This window comes from Mastomys coucha, unplaced genomic scaffold (assembly GCF_008632895.1).
Source record: "Mastomys coucha isolate ucsf_1 unplaced genomic scaffold, UCSF_Mcou_1 pScaffold8, whole genome shotgun sequence".
Lineage (NCBI taxonomy): Eukaryota > Metazoa > Chordata > Mammalia > Rodentia > Muridae > Mastomys > Mastomys coucha.
In genome coordinates, this window is record NW_022196914.1 from 19,154,080 (window position 1) to 19,178,223 (window position 24,144).

Here is a 24,144-nt window from a genome sequence, read left to right on the forward strand (position 1 = left end):
GGAAGGGAGGGGAGGGAAGGAGAGGGGAAGGGAGGGAAGGGGAAGTGAAGGGAGGGGAGGGGAGGGGAGGGAAGGGAAGGAAGGAGAAGGAAAGAAAATGAGTGTATGAAGATCAAAAACAAAAATGGTACCAAAGAAAACAAACAAATGAGTTCTACAACAGATCTACAGATAATGCCAGAAGCAACTTACAGGTTAAATAACCTGATTAGCATTTATTGGTAACATTCAGCCACATGGCCCCTGGTGTTTTAGTGCATTAAAACACGATTGATTCATCACTGCATTAAGATTTTTCATTTAGACTTTTATGGTAATACATAGAATAGAAGAAAGCAGAGAAGGTAAGACCCTTGAAATTGTGTCCCTATTATACTCACTGAAAAATTGTTAGTTTATTTAGGCATCAAAAATGTATTTTTTGTCTTTAAATAATAAAAAACACAAAAACACACACACGCATGCACACACACACACACACACACACACACACACACACACACACAACCAAACAAAGCCAACCAACCAAAATCCAATAAAACAGTGTCAGCCACAGAAGTTCTGGATCGTCTAGTATTCTAGAACATGTCAGAGACTCCAGTGTGTAAATCTTGATATCTTCCAAAACTTTGTTGTTAAAAACAAAACAAAACAAAACAAACAAGCTTATCTGGGGGAGACATGTTCATTTTACTTTCATTTTTATTGTCATATAACTCTACTCATATCTTACGACAAACACCTTTATAGTGGTTGAAAGGTTTTGATATTCAGGTAATTTTTAAGTAATTTATGTTTTCACATTTTTATTATTCCATATCATATTTTATTTCACAAAAACAACAATATTTTAATCACCATCTATTAACATATTTTAGTCTCTAGGATAACTTGTACATTTGCAAATATCACATACACAGTAAGACTGAAATAAAGCTATTTGAAATGTTTACAATTAAAATAAAGTTTTCAAAGATTTTTGAAAATATTATAGAATTATCATTTATGCATTCATTTAAATAATCATCAGTTTTAATTTGTTTTATTAGATATTTTCTTTATTTACATGTCATATGATTTCTCCTTTCCCAGTTTCCCCTTAAAAAAAAAAAAACAACAAGAAGAACAAACCCTTGTTCCCTCCCTGGTACCCCTCTCCTGCTCACTGGCCCTGGCATTCCCCTACACTGGGGCACAGAACTTTCACAGGGCCAAGGGCCTCTCCTCCCATTGATGACCGACTTGGCCATCCTCTACTATACACATGCTGCCAGAGCAATCAGTCCCACCATGTATACTCCTTGGTTGGTGGTTGAGTCCCTGGGAGCTCTGAGGGTACTACTTAGTTCATGTTGTTGTTCATCCTAAGGGGCTGCAAACCCTTCAGCTTCTTTGGTTCTTTCTCTAACTCATTCATTGGAGACCCTGTACTCAGTTCAATGGATGGCTGTGAGCTTCTACTTCTGTATTAGTCGGGCACTGTCAGAGCCTCTCAGGAGACAGCTATATCAGGCTCTAGTGCCCTTCCTTTAGTCTCTGCTCCATAGTTTGTCTCTGCAACTCCTTCCATGGGTATTTTGTACCCCTTTTAAGAAGGAATGAAGTGTCCACATTTTGGTCTTCCTTCTTCTTGAGTTTCTTGTGGTTTGTGGATTGTACTTCAAGAATTCCTATCTTCTGGGCTAATAACCACTTATCAGAGAGTGCATACCATGTGTGCACACTTTTGTGATTGGGTTACCTCACTCAGGATGATATTCTCCAGATCCATCCATTTGCCTGAGAATTTCATAAATTCATTGTTTTTAATAGCTGAGTAGTACTCTATTGTGTAGATGCACTACAATTTCTGTATCCATTCCTCTGTTGAGGGACATCTGGGTTGTTTCCAGTTTCTGGTTACTGTAAATAAGGCTGCTATGAACATGGTGGAGCATGTGCCCTTATTACACATTGGAGCATCTTCTGGGTAGAAATGCAAATCAAAACAATCCTGAGATTCCACCTCACACCAGTCAGAATGGCTAGGATGAAACACTCAGGTGACAGCAGATGCTGGAGAGGTTGTGGAGAAAGAGGAACACTCCTTCATTGGTGGTGGGATTGCAAGCTGATACACTCTGGAAATCAGTTTGGTGGTTCCTCCGGAAATTGGACATAATTCTACCAGAAGACCCAGCTATACCACTCCTGGGCATATACCCAGAAGATGCTCCAACATGTAATAAGGACTCATGCTCTACGATGTTCATAACAGTTTTAATTTATATCTTTTATTGAATTGTTACCATTCAGAAAATGGTCACAAGACACTATTTCATCATCTGTAATTTAAAATATTTGCTAATCATACTGAATTCTACAGGAAGATTGGACTACAGTGAAATTTTATCCTACAACTTAAAATTGTAATAGTCAATATTTAAAGCTAATCAAATTGTGAAATTAATATGCTGATTTGTGAAGTTATACCATTTATAATCGCAAACACATAAGCAGCTTTGAAAAATTAGTTCTGTTTTATATCAATAATTAGTTGTGAGCTCAAGGTTTTTCCTATAGATACTCTTCTCTTTTTGCCTAAACACAGGAAAATAAAATGCCAACTAAGAGAATATTAATGATAACCCTCTTATTTCTTTTTTTTTAAAGATTTATTTATTTATTATATGTAAGTACTCTGTAGCTGTTTTCAGATGCACCAGAAGAGGGCATCAGATCTCACTATGGGTGGTTGTGAGCCACCATGTGGTTGCTGGGATTTGAACTCATGACCTTCTGAAGAGCAGTCGGCCCTCCCCCCACTGAGCCATCGCACCAGCCCAACCCTCATATTTCATAATGCTTACTTCTGTGGGGTTATGAAGGAACTTGTTTTTTTTATCATCTACTTATATTTTATTTACATATAGACTGTTCACCAGACAATCTTGTTTGATATCCACAGAGCCCAAGTTTAAATGATGCACATTCATGTAATGTGTCACGTCATGTTGTTGCAAGCAGATTTTAAAATCTTAATTATTTTAAATAAATATTATTAATTTTTTCATGTAATTAAATTGATCATATTCTTTTCTATTTCTATCTCAGATGTTCTCCAACTCCTGTGCAACTCTATATTCTCTCTCTATCTCTGTCTCTGTCTCTCACCCACATACATCACATACACACACAGACACACACACACACACACACACAAGCACAAAAACACATTGGGTGCCGTTTCAAGGGATATAGTTTATGTAATGAATGGGAGAGCATTTGGAGTTTTATCTTGTGATAGAATTAGAGTTCAGCATTGATTTTCATCCTCATTCTTTTATTGGCCAAGGACACCAATATAGTTCTTGCTAGCCTATAACCCCTCACAAATAGTGACCAGTTCAGGAGCTGACAAAAATTTCAGACACTATTAGTGTCTCCAAGATCATTTAAGAGCATATGGTTTTGGCATGACCATTCTCATACTGTTCAGTAATCTTGAATATTAATAAATATTAATAACTAAGTATATGATATAAATTATTAATAAATAACAAATATTAATCAACTAGATTAGGATAGATGAGGTAGTATGGGAAATGCAATGAACTAAGAACACTAAAGAGGAGAAGTAGAGGGAAGGGAGAAAGAAGAATGTGAGAAAGAGTAGAAGTCTGAGCAGTTTCTGCCAATCTGTTCTCAATGAAATAATCCCGAGACTCTCAGTATCTGAGTTGGAAACTTTTCAGTGAAAACTGCCATGACCAGAGGCTGCCAATAGCATTTGTGGAGCTAATCAAAATAATCACTTTGATTTCCACTTCATTTCTACCACATTTAATACCAAGATATTTTGGCATATAGAAGAATCAACAGACATTTAGTGATAAACACATGTGTATTAATATCTATTGACAGAGAGTGTGTTGTGATTCAGCATACAATAAAAGCAAATGCAATCCACACAAGGGTTATGTATGAATATGGAAACCTCCAAAGAGTACAAGTATGGGGGTGGTAAAAAAAAATAGGAAAAATAATCCAAAAAGCCAGTGCAAAGTCTACTTACCTAATTTGAATTTCCTTGGCAATAAATTAATAAATAAAGCAGAACGAATTTTTTGTGAATTTTTGTTGATAAAAATATTAAATCAGGGTAGCTGGAAAATTGTCTTAGCAGGTAATAGTAGTTGCTCTCATTAAAAAAGACCTGGGTTCAATTCCCAGCACTACCTATTGTATCCATCTGTGACGCCAATTCTGGGGGATCCAGCACCATCTACAGTGTCTCCTGTAGGCCCTGCATGCAGGTAGTGCACAGGTTTACATGCTGTGCAAACATCCTTACACATGCAATTATACTAAATAAGTAATTTAAAGATATATAATATCAGTATCAAAATGTGCCAGCATGTGTGGAGTGGATGTCTGGTGTTCTTAATCTTCTGAGTTCAATCCCCAGAACAATATAAACCAGTCATGGGAGAACACATCTGAATCAAAGCATTCATGAGAAGTGGATAGGAGAATCAGGAATTCAAGACCATCCTGCCATTAAAATAAGGCTGAGGAGGCTTGAATTCCATAGCCTCAAAATTACTTAAATAATATAGTAACAATAATCTTAAAAATCTTTGTAACTTTTTAAACTAAGAGAGTAAAAGTAATTTACCCACTAAGATAAGTAAGAAAGAATTAAAATGTCAAAAGTACAATAAATTGTGGGGTTTCCATGCTACGCTGTACAACTAAAATCTCCTTTCAAATATCCAAGGATGGTTTATAACATTAAACAGAGAAGGCAAATTCACTCCTTTTATTTATTTTATAACAACATGGCTATTTGATATTGTATTCCTCAAGAACATATTATAAAATGACATGCCCATATAATATTCATAATTCCAAACATTATGTGGATTATTTGAATATATTAATTTGATTTCCAGGACTTCAAAAAGTTATCTGTCTCTTTCATAACTCCATATAATTAATATCTTTACTCATGGCCTTAAAATGATGTGCTTTTGTTCACGGGATGTGATGCAACTGTTTAGTTTCAGTTTCAAATGTCCAAAGTGTTCTCAAGAACAATTAGGCACAGTACTAATATTAAACCAGAAATGATATTTTAGAAACATTTAACATTAATATTCTTAGAAATGCTATTTGTACCATAAGGAGTCACTAATCACCTACCATGATGCTGTTTTCTTGGAAATGCCTTTTTTCACCACTCACCAGAGATTCTGTGTAACTGCTTAGTATCACCTGCTCCAAGAATAGGGGTTTGTCAAATATGAGTCAGAACAGCTAGGACCCTGATCTAGTCTGTTGGTTTCAACTTTCTTCTCTGACACACCTTGAGTATGCCTGTAATTAGAAAGACAATGTATGACATATAAATATAAACAGCATTTGAATATAATGTCACTCTGAAAACTATGCAATGGAATAATTGTGTTTTTACTAAGAGTATGTATGTATCAGATATGGGAGTGCTGGCTACTAATAATTCATCTCTATATCTACATGAAAAACATTAGATTCAAGGTTTAAATACCTACTTTTCTGTTTTGAAGCAACACATTATCTTGAGGAAATAGAAAGTTGGCCCATCACTTATGAGTACTTGTTCTTCTTGCAGAGATAACATGTTTGCTTTCCAGCATCCATTTTACAGCTTAAACAGAGGCTCCTTCTCTGTCTTCTAGTGTCCATGGCCCCAGATATGCATGCAATTCACTTATATATATGCATGAATAGAAAATACATGCATAAAAATTCATTAAGTAAATCTAAAAAACACTTATCTTGAGTATTTTCTTAACTTTTGCATAATACAATAAGAAATTACAACCTAAGAAACATAGTATTACCCTTCACATTTAATTATATAAATGTGATGCACCCAAGTATTTAAGCATTTACATAGGCAAGAATAAAAATGGTTTTCCTAAGTCTGTAATTGTGTTTATTTCTTTTTCTTTTTTAAAAATGTGCATAAGTTTCTATAATAAAGCTTAACCAAAATCCTTTTTTATTTGAGTATAAAGGCATAAAACACTGGGAAACGACCAAAGCCAAGTGACCAAGACTTATTTCTATGATTTTATCCAATGCTTGCAACGTTAGTAACTACTGTTGGTGAAAGCCTCTAATCCAAGTCTTAAATGTGTGTGTATATAAACTAGCACTTGCTTAAATGTTTGTGTATATAAACTAGCACATGTACACAATGTCTTTATTGCAGAATGGAAAATCCAACTACAAATATAATTATCCTTGGGTCTTATTTATGTTCTCATTTCTATCTAGTATCTTTCTAAATAAGTCTGTAGATTGTGGGACTATTTTGCCCTCCTCTTTGTCTCTGCTTCTTTATTTTTACAATTGAGTAGAACCAAACCCTTCTGGGAGGAATGCCTAAGTATTCTTTCCATATAACATAACTTTCTGTATAACATAACTTGTGTATAAATAAAGTAAAAGTATCCTGCAGCTTTACAGAAGAGGATCAGATATCAGTGCCTGACAATGTTAATTCAAAGACGTAAAATACAAGAGAAATCATATATAATAAGCCCGCATTATACTAACTTTCTACAAATGACCAAACCCTTCACTGGTTAAAAACCTTTATAGAACTATATCCTGATTTCAGTGAGTCTACATAAAATGATTATTTGTGAATTATTTACACAAGTTTTTCCAGTTAAAAGTTTATATTGTTTTCTTTCCCTCATACTAGGCAATGGAAGGATATTGTTTATACTGCAGTGAGAGTCAAGACGTGCACTTAGCAAATGAGTCTACTAAAGTTTCAGAGATCAACAAATCTACAATGATGCATTGAGGTTGTCAGTTTAGACAGTCTCTGGACTAGCCAAATGTTTGTAGCATTACTCAGTAGTGTGTAGATCAAGGATGTGTTGCTATGCGAACCTAACCCTAGAGGGTGTAGGAAATAGGAACCAATCCCAAATCCTTCTCTCTGTTAACTTCATCCTGTTTCCATTTTTTCTTCAGCCATTGTGGTCCTTTTTATCACCTTGAGGCGCGGCAAAAAAGAGCCCTTGATCATTTCAGAGGAAGATGTGCGAGAGAATGTGGTGACATATGATGACGAGGGAGGAGGGGAGGAAGACACCGAGGCCTTCGACATCACAGCTTTGAGAAATCCTTCCGCTGCAGAGGAGTTCAAGTATCGCAGAGACATTCGGCCTGAAGTGAAGCTCACTCCTAGACATCAGACATTGTCCACCCTGGAGAGTATAGACGTTCAGGAGTTTATTAAGCAAAGACTCGCAGAAGCAGACCTGGACCCCAGCGTGCCCCCTTATGACTCGCTTCAGACTTATGCCTACGAGGGTCAGAGGTCAGAAGCTGGGTCTATCAGCTCCCTGGACTCTGCAACCACGCAATCAGACCAGGATTATCACTACCTTGGAGATTGGGGGCCCGAGTTTAAAAAGTTAGCTGAACTCTATGGAGAAATAGAATCTGAAAGAACAACTTAGGGGGTTAATTTTATTTTACTTTTTGGAGCTATGTAGAATTTGCTTCCTGACCAAGTGGAGATATGACCTCAATAAGACAAGGAAGTCGAGCGGAAACAGTACTTGGAACTGAGCAAGCTGTACACAGCTCCTGTAGAAACAAGTGTCCTTTTTATGGTCAAAAAAAAAAAAATGGGTTATTTAATTGGAAGAAAGTCAGATATCAAAATAATAATAATAACAGAGAAAAAGCTATTGTTCCTTGTGTATATTTTCAAATGCTCAATAAAGTCTATGGTACTGTTTAATTAAGAATATCTGAACAAAGACCAACAGTGAATATTTATTTCATGATGTTGTGACTTACTTTTCCCAAGGCAAAATTAAACAAAGGAGGCTTAAAAATCGCTGTCAGATCCTTACGCTGGACATGGAAACATACCAAGGTGGTCATAGACTCCTTTACTATTTTCTGGGTGGATCTTTGAGACCCTTAGTTTGCTATTATTAACAGATCTCACTATCCTGTTCCTTTGCTGAAATTACACGAGGTATCCCCTACGTTCCAGACGACCGTGACATGGACTTGAAGATCCCCTTTTCCTCAGCCCTCCCCACTTCTGTTCTCCACACAAAGCTGATGGAGCACGGGGATTTGCTGCCTGCACTATAACATATGCAACTTCAGTGCACCAGACATGCACTGTTCTACGCATGGAGATGCAGTTCTCTGTCCTACCCATTGTACCTTATATTAACAGGAGACACCGTTTTAAAATTGATAGAATGAAAGAACTCTGATCATCAGATACGTCAGGGAAATTTCGATTTAAAATATAAACCTCATCCTGTTTAAAAGGTAGAAAAACCTTTCTTTTCTCTCCGTTCTTATTCCCTTTCATTTTTAGTACATGTATACCTTAAATTGGTTGTCTGTTTTTTTTCTCCCCTCTGGCTTGTTTATACTTCACCATGGTTCATGCATCCCCACCTTAGGTAGTTTTTCATAATGTGTATGTCACATGGTTAGTCTGATCACATTGTAGCATCTCTTGTTCTTTAGCCGTCTTCATCCTTCTCAGTTTCCCTGGTTAGTCCTTGCACGTGTGGTATTTACAAGAGAAGCAGGCCAAAGAAATGAAGGAATCACTCAGATGACCCTGAACAGTTCCCAAGGGTCTATGCATTTAAGGGTCCCCCAAATGCAGAATAGAAATAACAATGATTTTCCTGCCTACCTCGCAGGGCTGTTGTGAGGGTAAAGCAGGCACCTGTAGAACTGCTTTGACAAGTGCAAAGTATTCTGCTACTTGAAGATTTGCACACACCTAAATGACCAACACTATTAGCTTCAACATATTGACATACATACATTTCACTAGACAATGATCTTAGGATGAGAAAGTTTTATGAAACCTTCAAGATCGAAGCTACTGTTAACATAAATATGTACTATACAATACTAATCTTTTTAATATTTTCCAAAATCTCATTTTCTTAATAACTTCTTGTGGCTTTTTAAACTTTTATTTAAGGAATATTTTGTTCCCTTGTTTTGGGGGTTTTATGTAAAAAGAAATAGAATATTAAGGTACTACACTTTGAAATTACCTCGTCTATGTACTGGTAAATTGGAATTTTTAAACATATAAAGTATAAACTATTTGAAGGAATATATGTTTTTCATTTAATCTTTAAATTTAATATAATATAATGTCCCCAAACGTTCTATGATGTTTTCTGACTCTACCCTTGTGCAAATTTTGGGACTGTGCCTCTGTTTGAAACTGCCTTGTGCTGTCATATCCAGTTTTGAGGTTTGGGAACTGAGTTAATTTGAGTAACTCTCAGTTTGTGTTCTAAGTCTGAGGAATAAAGTGGAATCTGAGCCTTTGACAACATCTTAGCTTCCCAAGTGCTGCTTTATCATTGTTTAAACAAAATAGCAGGGTGCATTCCTCTGTATGGCTAAATCAAAAACCACAGAGAGGCTGAGGAACAGCCCAAGGCTACTCATGGTCTGGTTATGCTAACAAGGAAGCATCCTTCACCTGAGGAGAGTGTACTCCTTGTCCAGTGCAGCGAATTTAGATGTTATCCTTCGTTACTCTGAGAGGACCAGGAGAGGCTGGTTTTAGCATCCATTCAAGTTTGTATTTCGATTTTGCAAAAATTTACTAATATTTTAAACATATAAATATATTCACCAGGTTATTTCACAAATGAGAGCTTACAGGATGAAACTGTGGGCATCCTTTCAACTTTGTGTCAAAGTCAATGTCTACTCTATCATTATGAGTATTAAAATCTTTCCATAGTTTCTCAGAATGAGGGTTTATACGGCTACCTAATTCTAAATACATATTATTTATAATAATATACTGCTTCTAACTCTCGATGTTAATCCAAATATAAAGACAAATGTCCTTTTCGAGTCTGGAAGTACTTTTATTTCCTGTAAAATTCGTTAGTAAGGCCAATCTAGGTCTTACATTTGATATGGACTCTGAAAGAAGAAAAAAAGTTGTTTGATTATTTTGAATACAAACCAGGTTTCATGGTTCTATTTCTGTTTTTTTGGGTGAAGAAAATAGCAATTAAAAATAATCATGCTCTGTAAATTGGTTACTTACTTAACCCTCAATTGGTTATTTTTTAAACCTATAGTTTAATAAATATGAAAGGAAAGCTTCCATAGAGTTCAAAGAGCTATTTCCATATATACTCTTTTCTTTCTTTAACTGCAAGAAATAGCTACTGATTCACAAAAGCACTGATGCCTTGCAGTGTGCTTTTCAAGTCAAATTGACACTTCTTGATGTAAATACAACATCAATTATCTACCACTTATAGACAAATTCTATACAAATGGGAGTTTATAAAATGAAAGGAAATACTAACTGACAATATTTTTCTTTACCTTAGGTGTTTCTTTGCAGCACTTAGTAGTAGTGGGTAGAGATTGAGAAATTATTATTTTTTTGTTTGTAGAAACCACTAAAGCATATGTCAGAAATGCATGCTATGGTGAATCTGTTGAAATACTGAATGAATTTCAATGAGATTAAAGATGAAATTGTGGCTAAGGTAAAGCTCCATATAGAGGTGAATTGTGATTGCCAATGATAAAGCATGAAAAGGAAATGACCATGAAATCAATTGTCAACACACACTTGAGCTCATATCTTGCTGACGAGTATTTGGAGTTGAAGAAATAACAAAGACTTGAATGCTAACATCTAAATGTGTTCCCAACATAAAACCACAGTGGAGGCTTCACTATGGATAATTGATTCAATATGAAATAATTTGGTTTTATCTAGCTTTCACATACAACTTTCACTGTTGTCAGTTTGAAGATAAACTACAGGTAAGGTAAAGCAAATTTGTGAGTATTGAAAAGTGGATAAATTATCACATAGGTATTAATCAGAATTTTAGTACTGATGTTTTAATGGACAGAACCTAGCTACTGAATTCTAATGAGGGCTTTGATAGACAGTACACTGACATTTAACTAGAAATATATTTACAAGACAGTTTCATAGTGAGTCAGTCATTTTCAAAAAGAAAGAAAGAAAGAAAGAAAATAGTAATATACTTATTCTAAAATACTTGCAGCTCTTTCTTATAGACTTCATTCAATACATTGATCTGGTTTTCAGTTCCATTGAATATAGAATAAAAAAGAAACCAAGATTCACATAATGTATATCAGACTCAATAAAAATCATGTGTTAAATAATCAAGAGAAAGAGCCATACTGAATCCAGCACACTGGGGTAAGTTATTATCTGTGGATGAGAACAAGTTTTGTCAGGTACTTCAGAGTGCATTTGAACAGCTTTGGCACTTCTGTACTCACACTCTTGAACAGTTGAGAGACCCATGATCTAAGATCAACTGTGCTTAACATCATGGTTTGATGTTCTATTCTTACTTCTATTTCAATTTCAGGAACAGGACAAATCTACTAAAATGTATGCCGAGAAGATGATGGCTTAGATTCAAATTAAATCTTCCAATCTACAAACAAATTTTATCTTAAAGAAACTGTATTATTTTAACATTTGTTTTCCACTGCACTTCAAAAAATGAATCTTGTTTTCAACAAAAAATTAGAAATTTCATAAACAAAGACCATCAGCACTTCAAAATGATGAACACAGAAGGCAATAGCTTTACTCAAATCTTCTGAATACATAATTTTAAGATGAACATATAAAATCAGATGCATTCTATTGTTTCAGTGTAGCTGTGAGCTATTGAGTGATAGAATATGTTGGACAGTTATTTTTTGATAAGGGAATAAATCAGAGAATAGCAAGTTTCTTTTGAATGATTAATGAAGTAAAATAACAACAAAAACTATATTATCCTGAAGAATGGCTAATGCTTCTGTGAGTGCAGAGAAATGATGAAATTTTGTTCTTTATGGAAGAGACATCACAGTTTCTCTTTTTTCATATTCATATTTTTAAATTTAATTAAAGATTCTTATATGCTAGTACTGTAGTTACATCATTTCTACCCTGCTCTCTCCTTATTTAAACTCCCCCAGGTACCCCAGCTTACTGTCAAGTTTATTATTTCTTGTTTAATTATGATCTCTCTCTCCCTTTCTCTCTCTCTCTCTCTCTCTCTCTCTCTCTCTCTCTCTCTCTCTCTCTCTCTCTGTGTGTGTGTGTGTGTGTATGTAAAATTTGCTGAGCCAATGTAATGTTGTTTAGACATGCATGCTAACAGGGATTCGCTTGAGATTGGATAAACTATGAGTTGTCTTCTGTGGAAAAAGCTGTTTCTTACTGTTTCAGAAGGCATATACTTTCAATAGCTTTTCATTTATGGGCAGAGTCTTATAAAATTTTAATAAAGATTCTTTAAAAAACTGTGAGGGCATGGGAGAATTAAATTGAAACCTGAAGCTCACTGACTATCCTATCAAGCCAAGTGGTTAAGTGCCATCTTTTATTTTGGACCCTATTTCATAAAATAAGGTGGAGAGCATTTGAAATACATATTAGAACTTGTTCTAGAACCTTCACCTTCTCATGCACCAATGAACACACAGAGATGTTTAACTAATGCAAAGACACACACAGACACACAAACACACACACACACACACTTACACAAAAACATACACAAGCTCTGGAAAAAGAATCTAATAATTTTTCCATAAAGTGTTTACCATTTTCTTTTCTATATTTTTGTGTATCTGTGGGGCTTGATGTATATGTGTATTTTTGTTTGCATGTGGGTAAATGTGCACCTACATACATGTACAGACATAGGCCCATCAATCATGTTTGGAATAATTCTCAATTGCTCTTCTGTTGGTACAGGTAGGCTGCTAACCACACCCTACATTTACAGGGATCTTGGAGATACTGTGATGTTCACATTTGTGTAGCAGACACGTAACCAGTAAGCTATCTCCTTAGTGAAAGGAGATGTTTTGTGTGTGTGTGTTCCAAAAGAACCAGTGATAGTCATGGTGTCTCATTTTTTTTTAATAATGATTGAAAATATTAATTTACTTGGAGTACTAAATTCCAGGATATACTAAATAGACTAAAAATCAAGAAGAAATTAACAAAATTGAAGGAGAGAGAGAAATAAACTCTGAGACAGATGGAGCCCTCTTGGTTGAAGGTGGAGCAGGTGCCACAATAAGAATATAGGTTAAACATAGGCTTAAAGGGCACAATCAGAGGAAGCAGAGGTAGGCAGGTCTGTGAGTTCAAGACCACCCTGATCTGTAAAGACTGTTCCAGGAAAACCAAGGCTACATAGAGAAATACTGTCTTGAGTACAGCTACATGGACAACAAAACCAAGACAACCAAACAGAAAGCACAATAGGACAATATCTCTTACCACCACAAAATACCTTATTTTCCCCAAATCCCCATGGGACTTTCCAAAAAATGATGACAAGCTACACCATGTAGAAAAATCAAAATATTTTAAAATGATTTAAATTCTACAGACCTTTGACCATAGTGGAATGAAATAAGAAATTGATAACCAAAGATAAATGTAAAAACAAGCCACATAATTAAATATTCAAAAGTAAATGGAAATTAAGCAGCATATTTGTAAATATCCCATAATAAAAAAAACATATTACAATGGAAAGTAGAAGATATTTATAATAATAATAATGAAAATAAGACATTAAAAGTCATACTTTGAAGAAATTATGCACATAAACATGTATTTGATAGTGGTCCCTCATTCTTAGACTCCCAATACCAAAAGGCTCAAGTAGGAAACTATGAGTTTAGGGTCAGACTTCACAAACAAACAAAGAAACAAATCAAATTCTAATTAATCGATTGAAATTTTAAAGTGTTAGTTGAAATGAAAACATTTTCAAAGAGAAAATTATGTATCTGAACACATATTAATTAGCAAGTAACATGTGAGCTGAGGTTATATTATATGTTATATATAATGCTTTTATATCTTAACATATATAGCATATTGTTTATGTATTATGATATATAATATGTGTGTACATAGCAACAATTAAAAATAAAAAGTCAATGAAATTAATAGAGAACAATGGGGAACATAGAAGGCTTTAGAGGGAAGGGAAGAGACATAAGCAATTATGTAATTATAATTAAAGAGAAAATTGAATTTATCATAATTAGCACTCATATTGTGTAAACTGTCACATTGTGAGCACCAAGAGATGTTAAAAAGTACATCCTGGTGACATGTGTTACCATCAATATTATCAAAACATCTTTCAAGAATACACACAAGCACACACACACACACACACACACACACACACACACGTATAGTAACGGCAAATGAAAATCAAAAGAGATTTTACAGGTACTCCTGGAGAGTGAGAAAGGATGGTAGATAAGAAGCATCCCAAGAAGAAAGGAAAACTGTCTTTGATCCTTGTCATTGAGACTTGTGGGGCAGGGCATTAACAAAGATGACAATGAGGACTGCAGAATTAGGAGAAAGAAGAGCAAACAATTAAGAAAATATTCAAAAGTAGAGTGTTCCACATGGACTAGAGGAGGCAGAGAAATAAAGGCCACATGAGGTGTAATGAGGGGACCTAGCCAGCCTCAGAAGATTGAGTGAAATTCTTTCTGAATCCTTGTCACTGAGTTGATTTTACTCTCGGTCCACTCCCAGAGAGTGGACACAGCTAGGCTTAATGTTTAGAAACTTGCATTTTTCATAATGAGCCATCAGCTAGTTAAGCTGTACCAGCGGAAAAATACAGTATGCATATACATAAAAAATTGTTAGATTATGTTAACTATTTCTAAAAGGAAAATACCTATATTATGATTAAAAATCCAAGATATTTGTTAAATATCATAAGTATCAAACATTACCCATCATGAAGAACATAATTTACTAATTTATTATTGTTAGTATAGTGATAATAAATGCAAAGATAATTTTAAAAACATGACTATTCACATACATTATTTCTTCACTGACTGTACAATGACTGAGTTGCAAAGAAGCAAAATTTTTAATTGAAAAAAATCATAAGTGAAGTTGTGCCTTAATATAACTATATTTAGTACTTTATAGACATGCTTTTATGTGCATATACATGTGTGCATGTGTGTGTACAGAGATCAGAGGTCACCTTTGGATGTAAGTTTTGCTGGAGTCTTACAGTTTGTTTCTTACGACAGGGTCTTCTCTGGCCTGGAGCTCACCAAGTATGCTGATCATTATCGGTTTGATTCTTGGCAATTGCACAGTGTACATGCTAAGTCTTCTGGAATATGTCTTCTTTTCATTCCTCCAAAGGTAGCTACAAGGATGCTTTAACTTTTCATTTCAAAGGCCTTAGTTAATTTCACAAACCATTGAAATTACACCTCAGATTAAATTAGAATGTTAATGTGTTCACGCTTTCCCATGGAAGGAGGGGACAAACTTTACAGTTGACTTAAAATATTTCAATATTATATTTTAAAGGGCAAATGGATGATTGTAATTTGAAAAATAAGCCTAATATTATCTATGTCATTCTCTACATAGAAAGGTAACACAGAAGACTGTCCAGGAGGTATGATAACATGAAAAAATTTCCAAGAAACAGTATCTGAGTGGTTTTATTCTCTTTCCAATTGAACATCAATTTCAGAACTTTGAATGTACCATTAAAATAAATGTCAACTAGTCTAAAACTAGCAAAATTAGAAAATCCCTTTAACTATATCTTCTAATTTAAGATGAAGGAAGCATTTGATACATCTTTTATAAATAGTATTCTCAGCTTGGTAGAATTCTCCTCAGCCTATGGTTTCTGAGGGAAGTAAAGACATATGCATTCAGCTTTGCCTCTTGAGCACCTGGACACCATGCTTTTTTTTCCAACTGGAGTAGCTGAAAATAGCCAAGTGTGTCTCAACCACACGTGAATGTATGGATGTGGAGGTCATTCACTACATCATGTAATTTTAAAATGCTAGCATAAAGCCCAAGCTTTATTGTTTCTCAATCATTGACCTTGAATAAAAGTATGGATCTTGAACAAAATTAATGGAAGCAATTTATCTCTGAATTATTAGATTGAAAGGTTTGAGTCTGTGCTTCAGTGCTTGAAGTCTAGAATTATGTAGATGATATAATTTGTCTGTTTCTATGACAATGTAAAGCTCATTTAAATAGAACCAATGTATCCCCTTTTGTCTTTTTCGGGTTTATTACCAGCCAGAAACTAAAAATATTTTCCTTAGTAAAATAGCTATTATTCCTTGATACTGAAGAGTTTTACTCATAACTTTGTTATAAGTCTCTAGTTTCTAATATGTTTCCAGTTGCTAATATGAGGAAATTTTAACCTAGAGCCTATGTATGTAACAAAGACTTTGCAAAATTTCTACACAAACTAAGCATATTGTTCCAGCACACAATACAATGACCAAGAGAGATTCCATTGAGCTCATTTAATTATTTTCTTTCCTCATCCTGAGAAGTGACTACTACTACAGAATAGAGCACTATTACAACATTTGTTGAATTTTCTTCAATTCCTTTTATATACAAACTGAACATGATTAGACTAAAACATACAGAATTGCATTATGAATCACACTTACCCATCACACATTTCCACTCTATTTGTAACTTTGTTTATAAAAATCACCTTAAATAACCAATGTCAATTTCAAAACAAAAAGAGTTCATTCTTTTATTTCTCCAGGAAAGGGTAAAACTTTGTAGAAACAATATTTGACTTCAATAGAAACAAAGTTAATTTGAATAGTCATAAGATAGTTTGATCAAGAATGTTTGTGAGCTCTCACTTGAGTTTATTCCATAATCTTAATCAAAGAACAACACTGCATTTTATGGAGGCACAGAACAGAATACAAACAACCTGTCACTGTTCAGTGGAGGTTTTTCCTATTTAGTACTATATCTTATTGTTCATACAGGAAAGAAAAGACAATTTGTTTTCACAGATCACAGATACACCTTGAAGAACTTAACAGGGTTACATTTCTTCACACACAGTCATTTTGACAACATCAAGTAAGGCATTTTGGGAGACAAAAGTATACTATAAAGAACTCTCTTTTCTCTAGGACCTAACCATACAAAGGTCTTTCATTTCAAAGATAATATATGTATTAATTCTTTGATAATTTCAGGAGTGCATGCAATGCATTTTGATCATATTTACCTCCCACTCTGCCCACTGATTGCCCCAGTTTCCACTCTCAACTTCATCACCACTTTGCCAAATTAATATCCCATTGAATCCAATTACTTCTGAACATGTGCACATTTGATGGGACCATTCAATGGAGCATCATGGACTAATCAGGAATAATACCATTTAGAAAACTTGGCTCTCCTTACTCCAGCAGCTATCAACTATCATAATTCCTCTTCTGTGGATAAAATCCTAGTGATTCCCTCTAACCTACAAGCTGGAAGGTTGATTGCCTTGATCTCCTTAAAGTCTTGTGCAGGTAACCATAGCTGCTGTGAATTTAGGAGTTCATGGTCATGTTATTTCCTTAATCCCAGTTATCTCAGACCTCTGCCTTTTACAATCTTTTCAGCCCTTATTCTGCAATGTTTTCTGGACCTTAAAAGTAAGATGTGTGATAAAAGTGGATCATTTATGGCCGAGTACTTCACAGATGCTTTTTAACAGTTGTGGCTAGTTGTTTCTCTGTTAGCCACTATTCACTGCACAAAGATGATTCTTGGATGAAGGCTGAGAGGTAAACCAATATTTGTAAAATATACATATTTAGAAAGCTGTATATCTATCATCTATCATCTATCCATTTATCTATCTATCTATGTATCTATCTATCTATCTATCTATCATCTATCTATCTCTGTCTTTCTTTCTTGCTAGTCTGATTTACTTTTATTTATTTATTTATTTATTTATTAGGAAAGAATAGTAATTTATTTCATTATGAAAAACATTAGATTATTATTTGCATATTTGTTAAAATATAAATGTGCTATGTGCTTATCTAAAAGGTTCAATATATAATTACATAAAATCTTTTTAGATGACACTCCATTTAATTCTCACATATCCTCTGATAAAATTCTAGCAGTATCCTTCTTTTTGAGATGGAGCACCAAGGCTAATGAAGAGAAGTATTTATTGAGGGTCTGTGTGTAGGACCAATACCTTGGCTGGACCAGGCAGACTCCTTGTTCTTAATTAGTTATTTCCTGTTATTGCATTTTGTGGGAAACCATTGACATTTTATCCAAAAATCCAAGTCTTCTCTTCTAGGCAAACATTTAACAATATTTATATTTTTAAAGTATTATATATGAGTACTATATTTAAATAATTTCTTCCTTACACTCTACACACGTACCCCTGCAACTCATCCTACGTCTATTAGCATTTAATGACCCTTTCCTGTTTATTAGCTATGTATATGTATGTGTATTTTGTACATATTTATGCAATATGAACACAGATATATCATAATATATCTATATATGGATATATCCAACCTGCTGAGTCAACTTGGTTTTGCTCACGTGCATATAAGCCCAACGTTTCGGAATGTATATCAGGGGAATTTTCCTTGAAGGATATTTAATCTCCTCCCTGACCAGCCAATAATTGTCTATAGTTAATTTTTCATCTGAGGCCAAAACCTTGTGACACTGGGATATTAACCTCTGTCATCATTGTAAATTAGGGAAGACATGTCAAAATATAAAAACATAAAGACTTTACATATTTCCTTAATTCCTGATGAATTTGACTTTTTTTATTTTCTCATTTAAAAATTAATACAATATTTTTGATCCTATTCTTTCCTCTTCCACACTCTACTGATTTATTCATTAAGAAAAATATATAAATGAGCCATCAAATGATTTAATTTTGTTAAAGTATAAAGGAAAATTGTCTTTTTTGGTTGTTGTTGTTTTGTTTTTTGAGACAAGGTTTCTCTGAGTAGCCCTGGCTGTCCTGGAACTCACTCTGTAGACCAGGCTAGCCTTGAACTCAGAAATCTGCCTGCTTCTGCCTCCCAAGTGCTGGGATTAAAGGCGTGTGCCATCACTGCCCAGCTTATGATGTCATTTTTTAATAGCTGAAAAAAAATACAGAGATTAGGTAAAAAGGAGAACTTTAAATGAGATTCACATTAACCTCCCTGCGAAGGTGAAGTAAAGTAAATTTTGCAGATGGACTGGGGACAGGTAGGAGTGGGAAGGATCTGGTCAGTTTGAGTGCAGGAGAGCCAGTTGTGATTGGGTAACAGTGGGATATGGTGTGGGAACTGAGTGCAGTGGAAACTTCCGGGTATCTACAGGGTATTCTTCGTGGAGGGATCCTCATAATAAAGGATATGGGGTCTAAGCTGGCCATCTTTTATAGCAAGAACTGGCTTCCAATTGTGTGTATGTGTGTATGTATGTATGTATGTATGTATGTATGTATGTATGTATGTATGTAGACACACACATACATACACTCACACATATATAATAACTGGCAATGAGTTTCCTTTGCTAAGGACAACATCCATACAGCTCACTGAACTTAATGAGATTGAGCGAGTGTGGGCTTGGTGCCTTCACCCCTATGTTCTAATCTCTTTCGCATAAGAAGATACTCAGTAGGCTTTACAAGGGAAACCTCGAGTCCAACTCTCCCAAACTCCTTGATCTACAACCTATACTTCCTACAAGATGTGCTGGGTCAATGGTGAGGCATAGTATGTATGAGTGAGCAACAAAGTTTGGTTTAACTTCAGGTCCACTCCACTAGAGGGAGCCCATTCCTTACACTGCCTGGATGGTCAGGAAGCAGGGACTCAGTAGTCCAGAGAACTAGGGCAGAATCAAATACTACTTTCAAACAAAACAAAACAAAACAAAACAAAAAATAAAAACAAAACAAAAACCAAAACCAGAAAACCAAATAGACAAAATCAATGAAATGCTTCCAGATGCTATTCTGCTCTACTGATGCCTTGTCCAAGCATGATCAGAGAATTTCCTCTGGCAGTAAATGTGGTGGTGGGGAGGCACAGAAAACCACAAACATTTTGCTGAGAGAGTCTAAACTGGACGCCTATCCGGACTCTCCCCTTGGAGACTGGGAAAGTATGAAGAAGAGGGAGAGGAAAGATTACAGGAGTCAGAATCGAGGGACACCACCAGGAAACGTGGCACGCTGAATTCACTAAGCAGGACTCATGTTCTTATCAGTTTACAGAGACTAAAGCAGCAAGCAAGGAGCTTGGAAGGGTTTCTACAAGATTCTCTGTGTATATATTATAGTTGCTAACTTTTTTGAGGGGAGTGGACTCGTAACAGTGCGAGTGAGAATCCCTTTTACTCTTCTGCCAGCTCTTGGTATTCTTTTCTTCCCGTGGGTTGCCTTGTCCAGTCTTGTTACGATGGTTTTTGTCTTGTCTTACTGTACCTTGATTTCTCCCATTTTGCTATTATCTCTTGGAGGCCTACTCTGTTGTTAAGAGGAAATGGAAGGTGAATGGATCTGGGGGACAGAGCAAGTACTGGTGGGGATTGGGGAGGATTGGAGGGAGGGGAAACAGTGATTGAGGTGTAATGTATTAGAGCAGAATCTATTTTCAATAAAAATATAGAAAGAAAATAAGATCGTAAGGATGAGAGCTATCATGAACGGAATCTAACTTTATATAATAGAAACAAGTTCTCAAAGGGCTATAATGTCTGCCACATCAGAGCATAATACGACATTATCTGTTACCTAGGAAACAGGCCCTCTGTAAGTGTGACGTCTTATAATGCCCAAACCTCAGAAGATGTGGTGTCTTATAATGCCGAGACCCCTCCCATAAATGAAAGAAACAGATCTGTTTGATTCTGTTTTATCCGTTCCTACTTGCATACCACACTCAAAGTAATTTGTTCTAGCATACCAAGGAAACTGCATTAGGATACATATTTCATTGTTTTTCTACCTGTTTCCATGTTGTTTGTTTATTTATATTAATATTTTAATTTTGTGATCCATTGTTCGCTGAAATTTGGGTAGAATTAATTAATTAATGAAAAATTTGAATTCTGCTTGCTTGTTATAATTCTATATTAGCTATAAAAGATTTTGTAATTATCTGTAACAATTTCATCAATGTTAATCTTATTTCTTCTTTTCATCAATATGCTTTACCTGCTTTCATAAAACAACCTAGAATGTACTTCTTAGATAATGCTTTAACCAATTGTGAGAAAGGACATTTTACTTTAGAAAGTCCAATGGATGCAGTCTAAGCTTAATATTTTCTAAGAGTGCATGTGAGTTTAAGCTACAGTCAAACACAACATGTACTTCATGCAGCAAGTGATTAAAATGAATAGCAAAAGCAGAAAGCAAACTGGGCTTTGCGGCTAGCTTTCCACAAAACCACATATCCACAGATTATAAAAGGACATTTAGCTTAATAATTTACTGTGACTAGTCAAGTAGGGAGAGATTTGCAATTTAAGTTGTTTTGTTTTGTGTTAATTCACCTTCTAAGTTAAATTTGTTCTTAGTAATTGAATTAAACGTTTTTAGATATTGTTAATGAGATGGCTTCTTCATTTCTTTTTTATTTAGCTAAATGTTGATCAACTGAAATACAGTTGTTTGTTGGTTTTGTATCTTGATCTATACACAGTTAAACATGCATTTGACAGTTTAGTTGTTATTTTTAGCATTTTCTGTACATGTAACTAAGTGTCCACAAACTGGTGTAGGGAATTTTCTCCTTTGCCATTTAGTGTTGCTTTACTTTTCTTTCATGATAATAATTGACAGTTTTAAAAAGAATATCTCTGTATTCGTGATTTTTTTTAATCTCATTCTTTATTCTTAGAAAACAGAGTAGAGTAGAATCTCTTCTCACCCTATTGTTCTTAGAACAAAGAGAAACTCAGATGGTCTCTGTATTTCTTCCTCTTCAGCACTTTAGATGCAACAATAAAATGATTATGAAAGGTAGGAAATATACTATAGAACCAAGGTTTGAGAATGTAGATCCTCCTATCCTATGCTCTGACCTGCAGGACTTAAGGGAACTGCAACTACAAATTTGGAAATAAGAGATGTGAAGGAAGGAGACAAGACAAAATATTCTGATCAAGTCTCAATTTACTCTAGGGAAAGGGGCTATTTAAAACTACAAAGCACAAAGGTATTTTCCCAGGTGTGCAGGCCAAACTGGTAATATGGCTTGGTTACACATTAAAATAGATAGAATATCCACATCATAAAATGTCCAGAAATGAGTGTCTTCGTTGTGAAAAGTCCAGAAAGGAATGTCCTCATTGTAAGGTGTGTGGAAAGCCCCCTATAGTAAAATGTCAATTGCAGGAATGGAAGCAAGATAGTGGAAGAGACAAAAAAAAAAGAGTGTTTGTTAATAGATGATGGCCAAGGGACAAGATAGAGATTGAGATGCCAGGGGCTGTTGGGCCCCAACACTCTTATGCATACATACAGACATTCACTGTCTGAAATCATATTTTAGTAATAATGAAGTCTATTAATAAAATGTCACTTTGACTTCTCCAGATAAACTGCTGAGATGAGAGTCTCCCCAGACTAAGTACATGGCTTGGACTAAGCCCAGAGCATTTCATTCTCTGCCCTAACTATCCTTAGGCCTAGCTTTGCAAGCTTCTAGCTTCTGTACAATCTAATCTTCCAAGCTCACTGATTCAATCCAGCTTCTCTCAGCATTGGACTGAAATGCTCTGCCTGCCCTCATACTAACTTTCACAACATGTTCTAATCTTTTGGCTCCTTCTCAGTGTCTGGCTCATTCTGTCTTCATCTGTGCCTAGATCGTTCTCTTTGTAACATGTTTCTGTCAAACTATCCTAGTAAAACTGCCATACACAAAACACCATCCATCATATACTGTAACACCCTCTCCCCTCCTTTTTTTATTTTTTATCTCTCTCTTCTCTTAAGTAGCCACTTTTTCCCATATTGTTTTCCTGTGACCTGGGTGTATCTTCTCATTCATTCTGTCAGATCACTTATTTATCACTTCATTTGATCCTCAAGTAGATGTCACTTTTAAACATGTCTGCTTCCTTCTATGAATTCACCTTGCCTTCATTGTTAGGGATTAAAGGTGTGTACTACGATTGTGTCTATATTCCAGCAATATCATACTATAATCCAGAGTGTTCTGGCCAGATCATACAGACCTAGGTCTTTTGATGTGGTCCTGTGCAAGAGCAGTTCTGTTGTTGGATTAAAACTCTTCAACATCTTCCCCCTTTGTTGAAGCTAAAAATTGTTCACAGTTTAACTATTATAACAGAACCAATTGTCAATCCCACACATTTAGCAGTCCAAGTGTCTCTATGAAGACCCATTGATGCAGTAATTTTTCACAACCGCTGTCTGTATTATCTGTCCATTAGCAAATGTTAATTTCAGCATCAAGTTTTCCCGGTCTGCCAGCCTGATGCACAATCTGTCTTTGTTCAGCCAGTTTGTAGCTGTCCCCATTCAGGGGTGGGAGTTGATGGCTGAGTCAGCTTTGTTGTTTGCATTATTGTCTTTCTGCATTTCTTGCAGACTCCATTAGCAAACAACATGAGTACTGCTCCACAAAACTATTAAACACCATTGCTACAAACTTAGACATTAAAAAAAACCGAGATATCAAGGTCAGAGCAACTTTTATAGATGAAACAAACAAATAATCAAAACAACAACAACAACAAAACCCAGAATGGGCCAAGAAATGAATATTTTGGAAAACTTCTATAGCTAATCAGAGGTAAGAACTAACTAATATTTAGGTTGCAAATAATGCTGTTTGTAAATAATATTGAAATTGAAGGAAGGGTAGACAATGGAGCTGATGTAACTATAATCTTTCTAAAATAATGACCCTCCCAGATTGGCCTCTTCAAGAGGTAGATATCCAATTTCATCAATCATAATTTGCCCTTATATGTATGATATTTTCCTGGCTGATTCAAATGGAGACACCTTAAAGAGAATGTTTAATGAAGCAAAGAGAATTTTATCTTATTAGAGTTTAAAAATTATTCCTGAAAAAATACAAACAGGAGATTCTATTAATTATTTAGGATATATGGTAAGATTGCAAAAAGTTTGTCTGAAAAAAACTACAAATCAGAAGAGATAAATTAAG

The 24,144-nt window shown here is 35.1% G+C and overlaps 1 protein-coding gene across 21 annotated transcripts in view; it reads left to right on the forward strand.

The window, feature by feature from the left end:
- Positions 1–9,380, forward strand: part of Cdh18 (cadherin 18) — a 904,392-nt gene extending 895,012 nt beyond the window's left edge. For 20 of the 21 annotated variants that reach the window (XM_031359900.1, XM_031359898.1, XM_031359903.1 and 17 more), the window contains one exon: positions 7,015–9,380. In XM_031359900.1, coding sequence (XP_031215760.1) covers positions 7,015–7,505 — 491 coding nt within the window. In that variant the 3' untranslated portion in view covers positions 7,506–9,380. The remainder of the gene's footprint in view (positions 1–7,014) is intronic. The other variant, XM_031359918.1, reaches the window with a different exon arrangement.
- Positions 9,381–24,144: the final 14,764 nt, after the last annotated feature.